This window comes from Buteo buteo, chromosome 2 (assembly GCF_964188355.1).
Source record: "Buteo buteo chromosome 2, bButBut1.hap1.1, whole genome shotgun sequence".
Lineage (NCBI taxonomy): Eukaryota > Metazoa > Chordata > Aves > Accipitriformes > Accipitridae > Buteo > Buteo buteo.
Genome location: NC_134172.1, coordinates 60296663 through 60313948, shown reverse-complemented (window position 1 = coordinate 60313948; position 17286 = coordinate 60296663). Strand labels below are relative to the sequence as shown.

The 17286-nt window shown below is 35.3% G+C and overlaps 1 protein-coding gene across 3 annotated transcripts in view; it reads left to right on the top strand.

Annotated features, from left to right (window-relative positions):
* SEPTIN7 (septin 7) overlaps positions 1 to 15795 on the top strand; it is an 82024-nt gene extending 66229 nt beyond the window's left edge. For 2 of the 3 annotated variants that reach the window (XM_075056907.1, XM_075056899.1), the window contains 8 exons: positions 70 to 162; positions 1385 to 1481; positions 3576 to 3627; positions 4545 to 4670; positions 9150 to 9170; positions 11938 to 12073; positions 14090 to 14229; positions 14768 to 15795. In XM_075056907.1, coding sequence (XP_074913008.1) covers positions 70 to 162; positions 1385 to 1481; positions 3576 to 3627; positions 4545 to 4670; positions 9150 to 9170; positions 11938 to 12073; positions 14090 to 14229; positions 14768 to 14807 — 705 coding nt within the window. In that variant the 3' untranslated portion in view covers positions 14808 to 15795. The remainder of the gene's footprint in view (positions 1 to 69; positions 163 to 1384; positions 1482 to 3575; positions 3628 to 4544; positions 4671 to 9149; positions 9171 to 11937; positions 12074 to 14089; positions 14230 to 14767) is intronic. The other variant, XM_075056915.1, reaches the window with a different exon arrangement.
* Positions 15796 to 17286: the final 1491 nt, after the last annotated feature.

Genomic DNA, 17286 nt, shown 5'->3' with positions numbered 1-17286 from the left:
ATTGCAGCAAGAAATAGAGTTATTACAAATTATTAATTCCTCAAACAAATAACATATTTTTCGTTTTAGATAATGAAAGAAATCCAAGAACACAAAATTAAAATATATGAATTTCCAGAAACAGATGATGAGGAAGAAAATAAGATTGTTAAAAAAATAAAGGTAAATAATTTTCTTTTGGAAAAACTGCTTGGGGTGGGGGGGTAGAGAGTGAAAAGCTTTTTGTCATTAATGAAGAGCCCACCAAAATGTTTAGAAGATAAAAATTGGATGTAAAGCTCTTGTAAGAGTCACTGTTCCTCAGCAGAGGCAATGAATGGCACTCTTAGACAGATAACTTAAGTCTTTTAATGGCTAAAATTCAGAATAAGAGCACTAGATCACATGTTCATTTAATAAACTCTGAAAAGATCACTTTCTCTTTATTCCCATCCCTATTTGACTTTTATCCACCTACCACATTTTGTTTGATTCTGAGCTTCGAAGGAGGCAAGGGTTGTCTTTTCAGATAGAGGTGTGCAGCGGCACAGAGCGTGTGCGTTACAGTTAATAGTTGTCTGACTAGTTGATATACTGAAACCTTAATGGAGACGAACGACTAAGAAAATCAAAAGGACTGTTAGGCTGTTTGAAAGGCTTTTTCTTTGTTTACTTGTGGTTTTGGTTTGTTCTTTTATGTTGGAGTCCATCTTGTATACGTTTCTAGAGCCATGCTTCTGTTTGTTCAGTAGCTTTAACAGCCTGTGAGAGCTTTTACATTTTTTTGTTACTCTGGGAATCACTTAGGATAGATAAACACAAATAGTACAAATGGAAGATATTATGGGACTGAGCCTAAAGGAGAAGAGCAGAATAAAAGCAAGGACAAAAGTCCAAAATACTTAGCTTTGTACACTATTCCTTTCAGCTACTTGAAGCTGCTCTTGGCTTCTTTGTTGCTTGTTACACTGGAGGGATTTTTAGTTCAGCTGAAAACAAGAACTTGAAGTAGTTCTTTGCCAAACCTTTGAAAACTGGGTACAAGTTCTAGTCCAAGTAACAGTCCTTGTAGCCAGTAGGAATATGAATTGATAAATAATTATTGTGCAATTGAGTAAATAGGAAATGATTTGCCTGTTGCTTAGCTTACTAAGTAACAGTAATGTCTGTTTCTTAACTAGATTTACAGAATACAACAGTGTAAGGAATTTCAAAGGCGTGTGTGTATATATGTGTCATTAAACTAGGCAGAGGTCAGTAAACATGACTATTCTCGCACTTTGGGTAAGCTGCATTGCAGTGTTATAGCACCAAACTAGCTTACGTCAAGTTTATACATGGGCATGCTTTCAGTATCTTTTGGCAGTAGAAACTTTTATTTTTAAAGTAATACTTTATCTTGTAGGACCGTTTACCTCTTGCTGTGGTTGGTAGTAATACAATCATTGAAGTCAATGGCAAGAGAGTTAGAGGAAGGCAGTACCCATGGGGTGTTGCAGAAGGTAAGGCTTTCTTATGATTTTTTTATCTATTTAAAACTTATTAGACATTAGTCTGTTTTTGAAATGTTTGAAATGCTTAATTTGGTCTGGAAATTTATTGTATATCCATTTTGTTATTCTGACAGTCTTGGAACAAGGTAAAGGTTCAGCAACATGTAACTTTGCAAGCAGATTCCTGTTGAGGCCTCACTGAGGAATTGTAAAACCTGTAGTAACTTACTGTAGTTAATGATGAGGCTTAGATTACAACTATTTGCTAGATTCTTATTTTAATTTTCTTCATATAAAAACTATGTATTTCTTAAATTCTTCTTTCTAGAGTATTCACATTATAAATGTTAATTTGATCAGCTTGACTAGCATAAATTCAATTTAAAAATTTAAAGTTTCTGGAAGAATTTGTGGTTTTTTTCTAAAACATCTGAGTCCTAATTGCTGGGGTGTAGCAACTGGTAATGAATTGAATACTTCTGATGGGTTTTTTTTTAAATTCTTTTAAAATTTGCTTTCTACTGTTATAAAGGCTTGAAGATAAGTGCATGTTCTTCTGGCAACCATTGCTTGTGCTTTAATGCTGTTCACTTATTTCAGATGGCACATGGCATGGCTTGCACCATGCTGTTATAGTGAAACAATCACTAATATTAAACTCTTTTTTCCATTATCATTGGACTTTTTCCTTGTAGTATGTGTATATTGAATAGAGAAGATTTTTTTTTCCCTCACTATTTCTGCCTTCCGAGGGGAATGGACTATAAATTTGATGCAGTGTAAAATAGACAAAAAAAACCCCCAACCAACAAGCACTGTATGGACCGAAACTTTAAAGAGAAATGCTGTAGCACTTTGAAGTGTGTGTCTGGCAGGAAATGAGGTTTGGCAGAAAATAAGAACCAGCTGCACCAGAGAGGATCAAGCTTTATTTAAGGCTTTTGCATTAGCATTTGGAGATGTACAAAATGGTGTTGCTTTTCTTTATTTTAAAACAAACTCCATAAATGTTTCATGCTCATGTGATTGTACAACTTTTGGAAGGGAAGAACTAGCCTAACTAAAAGGAACCTCTTTAAGTGGCTTTGAGTCTGTCAACTAAGGACAGAACACTTGGACATGATGCTTTTTGGGGAGTATGACTTCATGTACTATCTGAGTGGAACTTACCAGTTTGTATAAAACCATGGAACAAAATAATGCAGGAGTGCAGATACAAGATGAACACACAAAGAGGCTACATGCTTCATTTTTCTGTAGGATTCACTGAAAATACTTGAGTTACTTTAATTCCTTCATCCTGTTTTTCTTCCTCCTTCCCATGAAAATGTCCATCTCTACTTCAGGGGCACATTGGAATCTGCCTTGTGCCTTTCTTTTTTGTGCACTAAGAGCTTTGTGTGTTGCCTTCTCTGTCTGCATGCCAGAGAGTTCTGGGGTGTGCATTCTTCTCCAGTGTTGTTTCATTACCTATCAGGGAAATGCCACTCACAGCATCAGCCTCTTCTACAGTAATGGGATGATAGGCACAGTGGAATAGGTGGCATCTAATGACAGCTGCCAATGCTCTGTTTTGGTCCATAGGCAGGTGCATCAAATTAAATATACAACCTTCCTTTGCTTAGTTAATGAAGAACTCAATCCACATTAAAACTAAAATGAAGACTTTTGCAACTCCTTTGGTGGGGCAGGGAGAAGTAGATTGCATTAAGTCAGTCTTCTAAAGGTTTTGGATATAGCTGGATCCAGACTCTGATGTCTTTAGTGTCTGATCCTTAATTATACAACTGTGCTGGCAGGGCCTCCAAAGGATCATAAAGTTAGTTAAATTGGCAAAACTGTGTTTCTGTTGTGGTACCTTATTCTGCTGTACTGATTTGGAGTACAGTTTGCCAGTATGGCTTAGGGGAGCACAGGAACTTTGCTGGTAAGATATATTGATAGAGTTATATTGTTAATGCTTTCCTACTGTTAACACACATACTGTTTTGAGTAAGGAAAGACTGGAAGTAATCTGTTGTTGGAATGAACATAGGAGATGGGTGACATCTAAAAGCCTTACCTCTGTGTGGTATCTCCACAAAAATTTACCTCTCTTTGCAGTTGAAAATGGTGAACACTGTGACTTCACAATTCTGAGGAACATGTTGATAAGGTAAGTAACTCACAGGTAACATTAAGTTTTCTAGTATGCCCGAGAGTTTGGAAAGTCACATATTGGAGAAAAAAAGGATTTGAGCTAGTGAGTTCATATAAATCCCCATATTTTTCATTGTAAACAGTATCTTACACTTTATGATATCTTGTTGAACCACATATTTAGCAAGCAGTGGTGGTGGTGATGATTTTTTTAAATAGTTCTCTTTACTTTCTGATTACTTGTTCTCAAAAATTATGATAAACCACAGGAACCCGAGTTGTCTGCTAGTGCTGATGTGTACTTAGTTGTAGGCATTTTTTAAAAATTTTCAGCGTTGCGGTTGTCTAAGCAAGACTGCCTGTGCTTCGTTGTGTTAGGCGCCGAGTCCTACGCTCACAGCAGTTCAGTAAGTGACGTCTGCTGTAACAACTGTTAGTTTGATTATTAAGCTTTGTTTTTCTCTAGGCTGATGGAAGATTATTAAAGGAAGCTAATGTAAAGTTCAAGACCAAGATACAAACATTTAGCTTTTGCAGACTTAAAAGATAGAAACTAGGAAGTTTGGGCTTGTTGGTTGTTTCTTGCCTGACATGCTTTGGCACACCTACTACAGTAGTAATACACAGTTCTCATAGCTGTTCTCCAAAACTTGCAAGTTTAGCCACAGAATTCGAAGTTTCTAAAGATTGGTCCTGTAACTTAATGTTTGGAATACTGCAAACTTGAGATAGTTCAGTGCAAAATAATCTGTTATTTCTGGGACTTTGCTGTCAAGACAGCTCTAATTTAAATGGAAGAATGACAACATTGTGGGGAATGGGACATTAATGGGGGGATATAATTTAAGTCAATCTGCAGTATGAACATGGACTGATTTTTCAGATAGTATTTTGTATTTGTGCACTAAGATGCTAAATTACACTTATTGACAGAACTCATATGCAGGACCTGAAGGATGTCACTAACAATGTACATTACGAGAACTACAGAAGCAGAAAACTGGCAGCTGTTACATACAATGGTGTTGACAACAACAAAAATAAAGGACAGCTAACAAAGTAAGTTCTTGTTAAGGTTGTATTGCACTTTAACCTTTTTGCTCTGGTTTTTGGTTGATGGTTGGTGGGATTTTTTGTTTGAGTTTTTTTGGGGGGTGGGGTGGCTTTGTATTTATCGTCCAATCAGTTGCCTCTTCACTGTTTTCTGGTCTGAAAACTGTATGCCTCTTGTGTATTTATGATTTGTTTTTTCCTGTTTCACTGAGGTTTATACTAGTTTAACTGAACATGTTAAATAACTGGGTTTTAGTTAGATTCAGTTCTGAAGAGAATCCTTACATTTACTATTTCTGTTTGAGTTTTATTTCACCGGTACTTATTGCAAAGTTTTTGCGCATTAGTGTTTCTATTTTGGTTTATATACTACTTTTGGGATTATTGGTTCTTTTGGCATGAATGCTCAATATTCAGTGTCAGGGATGTTTTTGAGAAGAATGGGTTAATATTTGTTTAGAAACTGAAAATCCAGACCTGCTACTGTCATCTTTGAAATGCTGCCCTGGCTACTTCTATGGTTGCTTATCATGGCAGGGAAATTATTGCACCATCTTTATCTTTTGTGAGAGGAGATTTGCAATGCAGGGCTTTTTGGTTTTTGTTGCTGGTTTGTTTATTTTGGGTTTTTTTTGGTTTTTTTTTAACCCTAATATGTAGTTTTCATTATCTCTGGCAGCAAGTTGTTTGTCAATCTGATGAAGTTATTGGAAGATTTAAAAGTAGGCTCTATTGTATTCTGCATTGTATAATGCTATTTGAGAATAGCTACGCTCTTAAATTTAAGTATTTTTCCTGCTCTGCATGTATCAATTGTATCAACAATAATTAGTGATTAAATCATTATCAGTTAGTGATAGTCTTATTTCTTTTATTTGTACTATATTTAAATACAGATATCCTCAACCAAAATATAGGGTACTATTCTGTTCAGCTAATGATATGCCAAATTACAGCTGTTCTTCCTGAAAAAGATCCCTGAAATTGGATGGAAATATCTGCTATTCCCATCCATATGACAGCTACAAAGCCATTTTTCACTAAAGGAGTGTCTATTCTACACTGTCTTAATGCTTTGAAAGTGGCTGTGAGGGAATGATTTAAGTGGACATGATTTTTTCATCAAATGTGAGCCTACACGAGACTTCCCTGCTCAGCATTGACAAAAAATGTAACAGTAATGTCAGTTATATCAACTCTTCGAAAGTGTACTTAAATTTAGGTAAAGTTTGTAGTGAGGTCAAGTCTTAAAAAGAATAGATTTCAAATACGTGTATCCATAACACAGTGGTTACTTCTTCTCACTGCCCTGTTTCCTGCCATTATATTATCCCTGACTCGCATCTCAAGGCTTCTGAATGCATATAGCAAGTGTGTTAGAAATACTTCTCAAGCTACACTTGTCCTCATACTACTACAGTGTTGATGGTAGGGAGAGGAGGAGTTTTGAGAACTAAAATTACTAAATGAGGTAGTCACAGTGAAAAAATTGCGGTGAAGGGGCATGGAAGGTAGTTTGCACATTTGAGAACAAAGTGGTGTAGGTGGGCACATGAGAGCAGAAAATGTGCTTGAGCCCAAGAACTTGAGCCATCTTTCTTTTTCTGAGGTGATGGTGTACTAACAGTAGTGCAGAACAGAAAATTCTGCATTTCCTCCAGGACTTCTAACTTGCTATTTCTATACTTTTTACTCTACTATTATTTGCTATTACTGTACTGAAAAGTGAAACTTTTTCATTGTAATTTTGGATATCGGAGGAAGTTGTATAGATTTTATTTTTTGTGTTGTTCAATGCTATTTTTTAATACCTTTCCAAATCTGAGCATGTTTTCCTTAGATTTTGAAAAATCTTAATTTTAGTGATAATACTTTCACCATTTTGTTTTGTGCCTGCTTAGATTTCTGTTACTCTGCAGCTACAAACTTAGTCTGTTACTTAATCCAAGTAAGGACTGGTTATTCTGCATTCTTCTTAAAAAGAATAATGCAGTGATTTTTTTTAAAACATTATTTTTTTATTCCCATATTGCAAACATAACAAGATGTACTTTTGTATAAATGCATCTACCAGAAGGTTTCAAACCTCTTTTTGTGTCCTTCATTCTCCCCCTCCCCCCAGCCAGTTGCTGATAGCATTGCTGAGATTTCCTTTTTAGCTAGAATTTACACTAAGAGGGTCTGGAATTACTCTGCTTTCTGAAACATGCTTACTTTTGCATCTCCTGCCATCTCAGATCACTATGCTGTCCCACCTGAATACTTCTAGGTAAACATGCCCTTTGGAACAATTTTTTCCGTAAGAAATCTGTCGCTCAGAACACTGCAGTACTGCAGCTTGGAGGTGAATAAATACAACTGGCACTGTTAGCTATCAGGTTTTCTTTTTTTCAAGAGAAAAAATAAATTATTGCAGTTTGTGTGATTCAGCCATGGCGAAAGATGAAAGATGGCAAAATGTATTGCAACCTTGTAAGAAATACTTTGAACGTTTCCTTAGAGTTTGTTCCTCCATACATAGGATGACTTAGTAAGTAAATAAATAAAATTTTTGAATGCATGTACTGGTTATGAAACAGCTGATGCTCATCTTGTTACCTTATCCATATGCTGAGTTGCAGCATTTTTTTTAAGCTTTAACATGCTTTTTTGGCTGCGATGTGTTTTCGTAGTTTTGAATCTAGCATAGTTGAAGCAGCATAGAAGGAATTTTCCTAATAACCATGTGTCTTCCTGGAAATTAATTGAAAGAGGGAAGAACAGTATTAACAGTTTATCTGTGCATCCCCTTAGGAACTTTATGCTTGCCTGCTTACCTTTTGTAAGAAGTGTCTGTGTCTCAAAATGGAGCAACATTTGACTTTGTCCTTTGGAAGTCTAATTCTTTCACAGGAGACAAATCCTCTATCTCTATATGAGAATGGAGACGTGCTCTGATGCTGTCTGCTAGAATTACAAGCGTACTGTTAAACACAAATACAATTTCTGACTCTGGAAACTCCTAAGCTGCTGTTCTTTTGTAAGCTGGGAGGGTAGACTTAAGAGGAGATGTACATGCAGTGGTTCTTACACTTTTCCAAAAGTATCTCCTACTGGCAGCTATGGAGACTGGACTGACCTTTTGTACGTTTAAACCAGCTGTATTTTTATGATCTTAGCAGGTCTTTGTTTGTCATGCAACTTGTTAACATATTTCTTTGAACAAGAATGCAAACCTGAAAACAAATAGAAGTATGTGCTACAAGTTTTAATAATGCTTTGCAGATGAATTGAAGCAGTTTCTTCTATCTAGTTGATAATTTTCTTTCTGATTTGTCTCCTTTGGTTCAGTGAAACTCTAATTGACTGTTCTACAAGTAACTTGTTGACCTAAGAGCAATCCAAAGCATGTATTTTCCATGATTATGTAGCTTTTTGGTATTTTAGTTTCAGTGTCTGATTTGTTCAAATTTTCAACATCATCCCAACCATTAAAAAAAATAAAATAAAACAAAACGTCAAGGGTAATCTGCACATGTATGGATAACTTGTCTCTTCAAACTGTGTGGTAATTGTAATTTCAGACGTGTACTACGTGACGTGAGAAAATTGGCATTTGCTCTGAAATTTAAAATATCTAATTTGAGAAATCTTTGCTGTATGAAGCTGCTATCTTCAGCGAGTTTAAAAGTAAAACCTTATTTTATTGAAAGCCATATTGTACACTGCAAAGATAAGCCTTACCCATCTACTGATCTGTTCAATAACCTGTCACACAGGGTAACAAAATACACAATGCATAGGTCCTTTTAACTGCCTAGCTTACACTACTTCAACTGCCTTCGCCTACATTCTTAGCGAATTCTGTGAAATGGTTCTAATATTAAGCCCATCTTACTGTATAGTGAGACTCCATACCAGAATCTTCTTTTCAGACTTCCCCCCCCTAGTATTAGTGAAGTGCTAACACAAGGCATGCTGGGGTTAAGCATCATGCTCTGGGGAGGTGACCCTGCAGCTCAGCCGCCCGTGAGACCTCTGCTGGCCTTTGAAGTCAAGTGCTCCTTTTGTAGCACAAGAGCATTTGGGGGTTTTTAATACAATGTGCTTTACTAGGTGACAATTCTTAAATGAACGGATAAGCCTCCATATGGCATCGGTTTCCGAAAACTTGTTTAGAGCAAGTGGTTGTTCGTGTCACTAAAAATATTTAAAATCGCTTTAAAAGAATGCGTATTCTAGGGAAGCTATTCCTGAAAGTATCTGCACATCAAACCTGCATTAATATTTACATGGTGTAGTGATTTACTAACTGAATTTGAAATAAATATAACAAGCTTTAACTAACAGTCTTTCCTTTTACTGTGAAAAATTTGCTTTTGGGGGAGCACAAAATTAGCTTAAGGAATCTATTAATAATGAATTTACTTTTTTAATTATTACATTTTGGTTTTGTGGTTTTATTTAAGCATGCTAAGCTAAGCCTCTGTATTTTTTGTTTTTTAGATTTGACACAGTTGAAGGCATGTAAGTGGTCATTTAAATTTTTCCAAAAAACTTAAAGACAAAAATTTTATAAACACAAAAAGGGTTTCACTGGTTAATGTTTCAAATTTAAAACAGTTGTTATCCTGCTCTTGGCACTGTTTTGGTGTTTTTTTTTTTTTTTTTTTTCCCCTAGCAGGTTTGTTTTTTTGTTCTAAAGCTGTGCTAATGTAAACTTTAGGAATTTATAAATACTTTCAGTGACAAATATCTCTGTAAAAACGCATCTTCTTTAGAAACTTTTTGGCTAAGCCTCAAGACAAATTTGGTTAAATTTCAACAATGAGTAGAAGTGCATAAATTATGAAATCCCCCCAGTTTCTCTCCGTAGCTCCATCATCTTTACATAGATGTTTATAAAGAATTAGTGGAATTTTCATCCTTATCTGTAAATTTACAACTCTTCATTGGATTGGGGAATTAGTTACTTTAATCTTTTCTGACCATGGTTTTATCTTATTAGTGGCTCGCAGAGGTTCCACTTTGTGCATATCTAGAATAATTTTTAATTTTTGCAGATTAATTTAGAGGACTGTTTTAACATACATCCTGTTAAATTAGTTAAATGTTTTACATCTTTGTTTAGTGGTTTGGTTTTTTCCTTCAGCTCTTTTTTTTATTCAAGTCCCTTGTATAGTTTTATCCTGAAACATAGGATAATGTGCTTTTACCCATATCACGTATTTAAGACCTAACAAAACCAGTTGTAACCTATGTTGTAAAGCTCTCAGCTGTAAATGCTCACTTGTTAATTTATCAGATTTTCTGTGCAGATTGATTTTTACCACTTTCTCAAATACAGCTCGCATGACATCCCCATTAGATTATTAGGTTGTCAGTAGATGGGATGGTTCTGCTCCCCTTTTGAGTCTGTAGAAACTACAGCAATGATTCCTCAGTATTCAGATCTACTTCCTAGGTTAATTTTTAAAGAGCAGATACATTTGAGAACTTTACACTTCTAAAAAGTAACAAGAAAATAGTCTTGTTTTCACAGCTGGTTAGCTTCCACAAGTACTGCTACTCACCTCTTCTTTCATTTTCTAATTTTTGTGTATTATTGTACTTTACCTGTGTTTAACCTTTTTTTTTTTCCTTTGACAAAAGTTGCTAGCAGTCAGCCTTTTGAAGGGCTAAAGTAGACATTAGGCTGAGGCTCAGTGGCTGAGGCTCAGTTTCAGTATATTATACAGCATTTTACTCACCACTCCAAGCTTTGCAACTGTTAGTTCGGATTAATTTTTTTTTTTTTTTTTAAAAATAGAAATGCCATTTTCTTCCTCCTTGCCCTCCACCAGTTGTCACCCTTAAAATACTGGTATTTGAGGAAAAAGTTCATATGGCCTTGACTTCATGTGACGTTGATTACTTTCACTGTATGGTTAATTGGTAAAAATGGGCAAGCAGGAAGGATAAAATGAGCCATTAATAGTCAAACCAGATCTTAACTATGATATATAACCTCCATTCCTTTAAGAATCAATGGCAAATTCTGAATCAAAACAGACGTTGCTAATTATGTTTCAGTCATCACTGAAAGTTAGTAAATTCTTTTCTCCTTTTAGAATGCTTTTCCTGCATGTTTTGAATCAGAACAGGAGGGGGTTTTTTTGTTTGGGTTTTTTTGGTTATTTTGTTTGGGGCTTTTTTGTTCGTTTTTTAAGAAATTAAAACAAAAATATTATTTTTGATAGGGCTTAGGCTTGCCACCTCTGTTTTACAATTTACTGGTCTGAGTGACTTTTGCATACATTACAGTAGATACCCGTTGCTGGTTGATTGTAACAGTTCCAAATATATGCAGTTCTTCATTTTTACCAACACAATAGTTAAAACTTTGTCGTTTAAGCCGTACATACTCGAAACTTAAAAAAGAGGCCAGTGATTTGTTTTGATTGCTCTTTATTGAACAGCAGAAAAGTCTCACAAGACTCTTATGTAGCAATCATCACTAGATCAAAATCATCCTGATTTATTGGACATTTAATATGAAACTTGCTATTTAAAACTTGTATCACCATAACATTGATAGCAGGCTTATACAGCTTTAAAGATTCAGTAGAATCCAGGAAAGTAGTTACCATAAAGTGTATAGAAAAATTAAAAATAATGTACATTATTCTTATACATCAAGTTTATTAATAGCTTTCTAAATGGAAATATTCCAACTAACACTTTCATGAAATCCTGATGTTTAGTTGCCCAAACCTTTTTTTGCAAAGTTGCTATATCTTCAAAGGTATCACCACAGCGTTCAACACAGTTGTAATGTTAACTTACTCTTGGGCTCACTTTGAACAGTGAATATTTAGAGAGGAAATGGGGCTTTTGTCTGCAGTGCTCTTAAAACTTTTATTATGTCCATTCATTTTTTTATATATTTGAACGGGAAAGAAAAAGATGCCTGAAGATCACTTGGAAGATGCTAATTTTTTTTGTTTTAACTTTGGTTTCCTCTCTTCCCATGACCAGGTTCTACTAAAGATAGAAAGTCAAGAATTTCTGTTAACCTAAATGTAATTCAATTGTGGGGGAGGAAAAGATATTGTATGATATGTCTTTTTGAAGAAAGCTTAACTAAACAGTTAATATAATAATGCAAATTGAATTTAAGCTAGCAGTGTATACAGCAACGTTATTTATTTTATAATGCTTCAGCATTTTTATCTTGTTTTTTACAGATACCCTAATGTAATAGACAGGAAAAAAAGTTCTTATTAGCTAACTTCTTCTTCTGGATTTATGGCAGGAGCCCGTTGGCACAGATGGAGGAGGAAAGGAGGGAGCACGTAGCCAAAATGAAAAAAATGGAAATGGAAATGGAACAGGTGTTTGAGATGAAAGTCAAAGAAAAAGTTCAGAAACTGAAGGACTCTGAAGCTGAGGTACTCAAAATGTCTTAAACCTTAATATGCTTGAGGCAGAACAAGTGTAGGGATGGCTCTTTTTGCCAAGACTTGGCAACATAACCTCTGTCTAGGAATTGATTCCATAGTTAGATTTTATGTTTAAAGACAGTTATTCTTTCTCAACTTGTTGTCTTTGCTGAAATGGTATAAACCCAAACTTAGTTTTAATGTTCACAAGCATTCTCTTTTTATTTTCACAGCATGTTAAAATACTCCTTAACTTTCTTTCTCACCTTCTTTTTCTCCCTGTTCTTTGGAATATTTTATGCCTGTTTTCTTCCATGTGCTTTAAAAAGTTCTTGAGATTTTCATGGTTTATATAAGCTAATGTAGTAATGGTAACTTGCGTTGCATATTAAAGAAGCAGTTCAGGAACTTGATATGATGTCTATAAGAAATCATCTAAATGAAAATTACTAGACTAAGGAAGAGGCAAGTATATGTTGTTGTCAGTGTTTTGGTGTCATTTGAACATACATAAATTTTAAGGTTGTTTAATTTCTGTCACCTCCAGGTGAAGTCCTTCCAGTGAAACTTTTTTATGGGCTTCAAGCAGCTCTTGAAGTGATCTTTTTAAGAGACTACTATAAAATTATGTTTAAGTAGAAAATTAATTTTAAGTTTTGAGAAGGCAGCTTCTCACAAGAAGCCTAATAGAGAAGTTCAAAACTGTCAAAGTTCCTAAAGAAAGTTTGGCTCCAAAATTGAGGGAAACTATGAGGAACCCTGGAAGGGTAGTTTAAATACTTGGCAGCCTAGGCATTGTCAGGAGCCAAGGCATATTGGATCAGAGGAAAAAATACATCAATCTAGATTCTGCGCACACACACACCCCCCCCCCCCCCGCTCTTTTGGAGAAGCGAATGGATAAAGAGATAAATGCTAGGATACACCAGTCAGCAATTTGAGGATTGCAAAGCTAGACGTTTCATCTGGATCACAGTGTTTAATTAGTCACTGGATTTATCCTTCCTCAATTTCTGTCTCAAATCTTTTTGAACCCATTTACACTTCTGGCCTCCACACTTTCCTTGTTATATGAAAAACAAAGAAAAGCCTGTCTTATTTCTTTTCATGTATTACCTCATGACTTCTGAGCGACTGCATCCTGTGATACCAGTTTTTAAATGTTCGTGCAATTCATTCCTTTTTTTTTTTTTTTCACAATTCATGACTTTGTAAACTTCTGTTGCATTTTTCTAAGTGCAGAAAAGTAGGCAATAGACAATGCCTGAGTATAAAGCATTTTAAAAATCTGTAAAAGGAAATACATTTTATACGGTTTGTGGAAGACAGACTTGCAAGAGAGTAAGGAAAGAGGGAGTTCTGTTTAACTCAATTAAAAAACATGTTACACCAAAGAAAAGGAATCACTCTTCCTGACAGTGTCTCCATTCTCAAAACACATTTGATTGTCAGTCTGTCCCATCAACTTGCAGGAGAGACTTCTTATACTGTTCTGGCAGTGTAGGCAATTCACTTCAATAATACTAATTCATATAATTAGTGAATAAATTAATCCACATAATGTTTTCCCAAATAGATCCTTCATAACTTAATACTATAGGATGAAATAAATGCTTGGGGTTTTTTCCCTACACACAGTCAAAGATGCTGCTAATTTATGCATTACTGATACTCAAATGCTCTGCAATTTGCTTCTTAACATTTGCATCAAATATCAAATGTTCTTGAATTTCCTTTTGTTTGCCACATATGTAGCTGCTTACAATCCCTATGTGTAACTCAGGCAGCATTTGGGGTGTTTTCTGTTAACCCTAAAATGAGGCTATGGGATTAATACCCTTTTTGTTTTCATTATTGGCAATACCTATAACCTTCTGAGGTTTTGGCCTAAAAGTTACTTTCTCTGAAGAGAAAATATACTACTATATTTTCTTGCATTGGTATAATTGCTGATGTTTGTTACTACAGCTCCAAAAGTTGCTGTGTGTTCTGTGCTTACTGACTCTGCTCAATAACGTTCTATAGCTTCAGCGACGCCACGAGCAGATGAAAAAGAATTTGGAAGCACAACACAAAGAATTAGAGGAAAAGCGCCGCCAGTTTGAAGACGAGAAAGCAAACTGGGAAGCTCAACAGCGTATTTTGGAACAACAGAATTCTTCCAGGTAAATTGGAGTCTTGTCCTGCAGTTCACAGTAAATGTTCTGTAGCTTTCTGCTAAAAGGCAATTTCTGTGGTAACAATGGTCAGTGGTGGTTGACCACTATGGAAGTATCACTTAAAAGCCAAGAAAAATCTTGAACTGCTTTTAGTTACAAATAAGCATATGTCAGAAATATCGGAAAGATTATTAGCTTCTAAAGCAGAATTTAATCTCCATATATAATTAGATCTACCTAAAAAAAATCATGTTTGTATTTGAAAGCTAGATTGCATCACACTTCTGAGGGATGAAGAGTTAAAGCTTTGAGAATGAAAGTATTTAATTCTCCTAGTCCTTGGAAGGGGAAATCTAGTGATAAATGCATTGCTTGACTTCATGTAGTATAAATACTGTGTACATAGTGAGTTTCATACAATGTATTTCAACCAGTAAAGCTTTATAAAATGCATATTTTAAAAGATGTACATTAGTAACTTTTTTTTTTAAATCAGAACATGTATGCATTATTTAACAAACTCTTTTTTAATGTATCGTTTTAGAACCTTGGAAAAGAATAAGAAGAAAGGGAAGATATTTTAAAGGCATCATTTTGACCACCAGTTATGTATTAGTTGCCAATATGCCAGCCTGGACATCAGTGTTTGTTGGATCCGTTTGACCAATTTTGCACCAGTTGTATCCATAGTAATGGATTTAACAGCATGACAAATTTTTGTTAATTTTGATGGAGAATGAGATGCCTTGAATTGTCTAGGGTGTTGTGTACTTGGAAAAATAACAGCTCTAAGTACCTTTTGTTTTCCTTTCCTGTTTTTTTAAAACATGTCATTTTAATGCAAAAGAAAACATTTTACTGTTGTACAATCATGTTCTGGTGGTTTGACGGTTTACAGGTTATTAAAAAATGCAAGGACTCTAGACGGTTTTTGGTGAGGATAAATTGCCATAATATGATGCAAACAATGCTTCTCTATTATTATAATACAAGAATTCCATTCAGTGCAGCATATACAATAATGTAATTTAGTCTAACACAGTTGACCCTATTTTTGACACTTCCATTGTTTAAAAGTACACATGGAAAAACAAAAGTTGTAGGCTTACAGTGCACCTAAGCTTTTTATAACAACCCTTTTATGTTTTGGATTCTTTGAATATATGCTATTCTCATTTAGTAACTTCTTTAGCCAGAAGGATCTCATTACTGCTTCATTTTTTGTAATAACATTTAATTTAGATATTTTTCCATATATTGGCCCTCCTAAATAGAATATAGCTTCTTTCATATGGTAGGAACCAGTGAGTAAAACTTTCCTTTAACTCCCTTTTTACATTTTATGGTAAGTAGCAGGAAAACGCATTTATAGGTCATTTCTAGACAAAATTGTGGCGTTAACTACCAACCTGTTTCTACCTGTGTGCAGTCTTTCTTTATTTTACTAGAAATGGGAATATGGCCTCAAGAAAAACATCACCATTTCGCATTTAGCTGTATTCATATACTGCATTTCTGTATTTTTGTTTGTATTGTAAAAAGTCACATAATAAACAATGTTGTGATGTAACATGCTGCTGTGTCAGAAATTTTAAAGTATTCCTCTGGTAAACGTTTGAATGTTCTCTCTTCCATCTGGACTTGATTGACCCATGTCTTTGATTTGTCCAAGGAATTAGTTTAAAGTATAGAAAGTGCCTATGCATTGTGGAATTGGTAGACAATCCGGTTTCCGTGGGAGTGCTCAGTATTGGCAGAAGGAAGGTCTGCCTTGCCCAGAAGAGGGCACCAAGTGCCCACAGAGGCTGTGCTGTGTCCCGCCGGCTCCGGTTTTGGTAGTCACTTCGGCCTTCTTGCCAAGGTTTTTTGTGTATCTGGGGAGGTGGTTGTGTAATAACACGTTTGCAGCCTCGTCAGGTGCTTCTGTTAGGCTCGTTGGCAAGGGTGAGGTTTTTTGTTTTGTCATCATTTTTAGTTAATTATGTTAGTTCTAGTAAATGTAATCACCAGGAACTTGATATTTAAAATACAGCCTGTAAGTTGTTGAAAAATTGATGGGGACTTTTTATGTATGTCTTTGCTGTGAAACAATGAAAAATGTCGCATTTTTTGTAGATGTCCCATGTATTATGCCTGCTATCACTCCTGATTCTGTTCATTTTTCTTTTATGTGAATTATGCTTATCAGAAGTATCATTTATTTAGCTAGCTTCCCAAAGAAATTAAGACATTTTCAGTAGTCTGTATAAAGGCCTCCTTATAACTCATTTCAGATATACTGCCTATCTCTTTTCAGAGAAGACACTGATTAATGGTAAGTGGACATAGCTTTCCCTTTCAGGTAAACAGAATTGCAAAATCTGATCTTTTAATACATCACAGAGGATGTACACTGCCTGCATCTGCCCCTCACCCCGTCAGGTTTCAGCTTAATTCAATAAATTGGATAATGAGAAGAACAGGCAAGAGTTACCATCTAGGACAGAAGCTGCAGATTCTGAATTGCTTTTAGGACTCATCAAAACTCAGGATATACAGTCTGTGGAAATGCTAGTGCTTTAGCGTTCCCATTTGCTCGGAAACAGAGATTTCATTTATCAGGAAACTTGTTTTAATCATGCTTGTCTTCTTTCTCCCCATTCTTATTCTCTATCCTCCCACACACTTATTCAGGATAATCAGAAACTAGTGTAAGCTCTTGTTAGATCTTGTGTATGAGGGCACACAGATATTCTGTAACATAGGATTTGTATTTGGGTGAAAATTTAGAGCACAGAGAAATCAAGTGTTCTAAGCTCTCTTCTGACATGGAGCATTGTCCTTTTGGGAAGACTTTCGTTACCTCTTGTTTCTTAAGTGCTTTGGCTTTTTATGGTAAGTTTGGGCTGCACCAGAAGAGTACGAGTTTGCCGAAAGTTAGAATTCTTTCAGACTTTCTGCACTCTCTAGTTGTGGGGGCTTTTTTAATTAAAAAAAAAATAAAAATAGGAGGCGTGAACATGTGCAGCTTGCCATATAGTAGCTGTGTAGACAATAAAAAAATTTGTAAGCTAAGGAGGTACT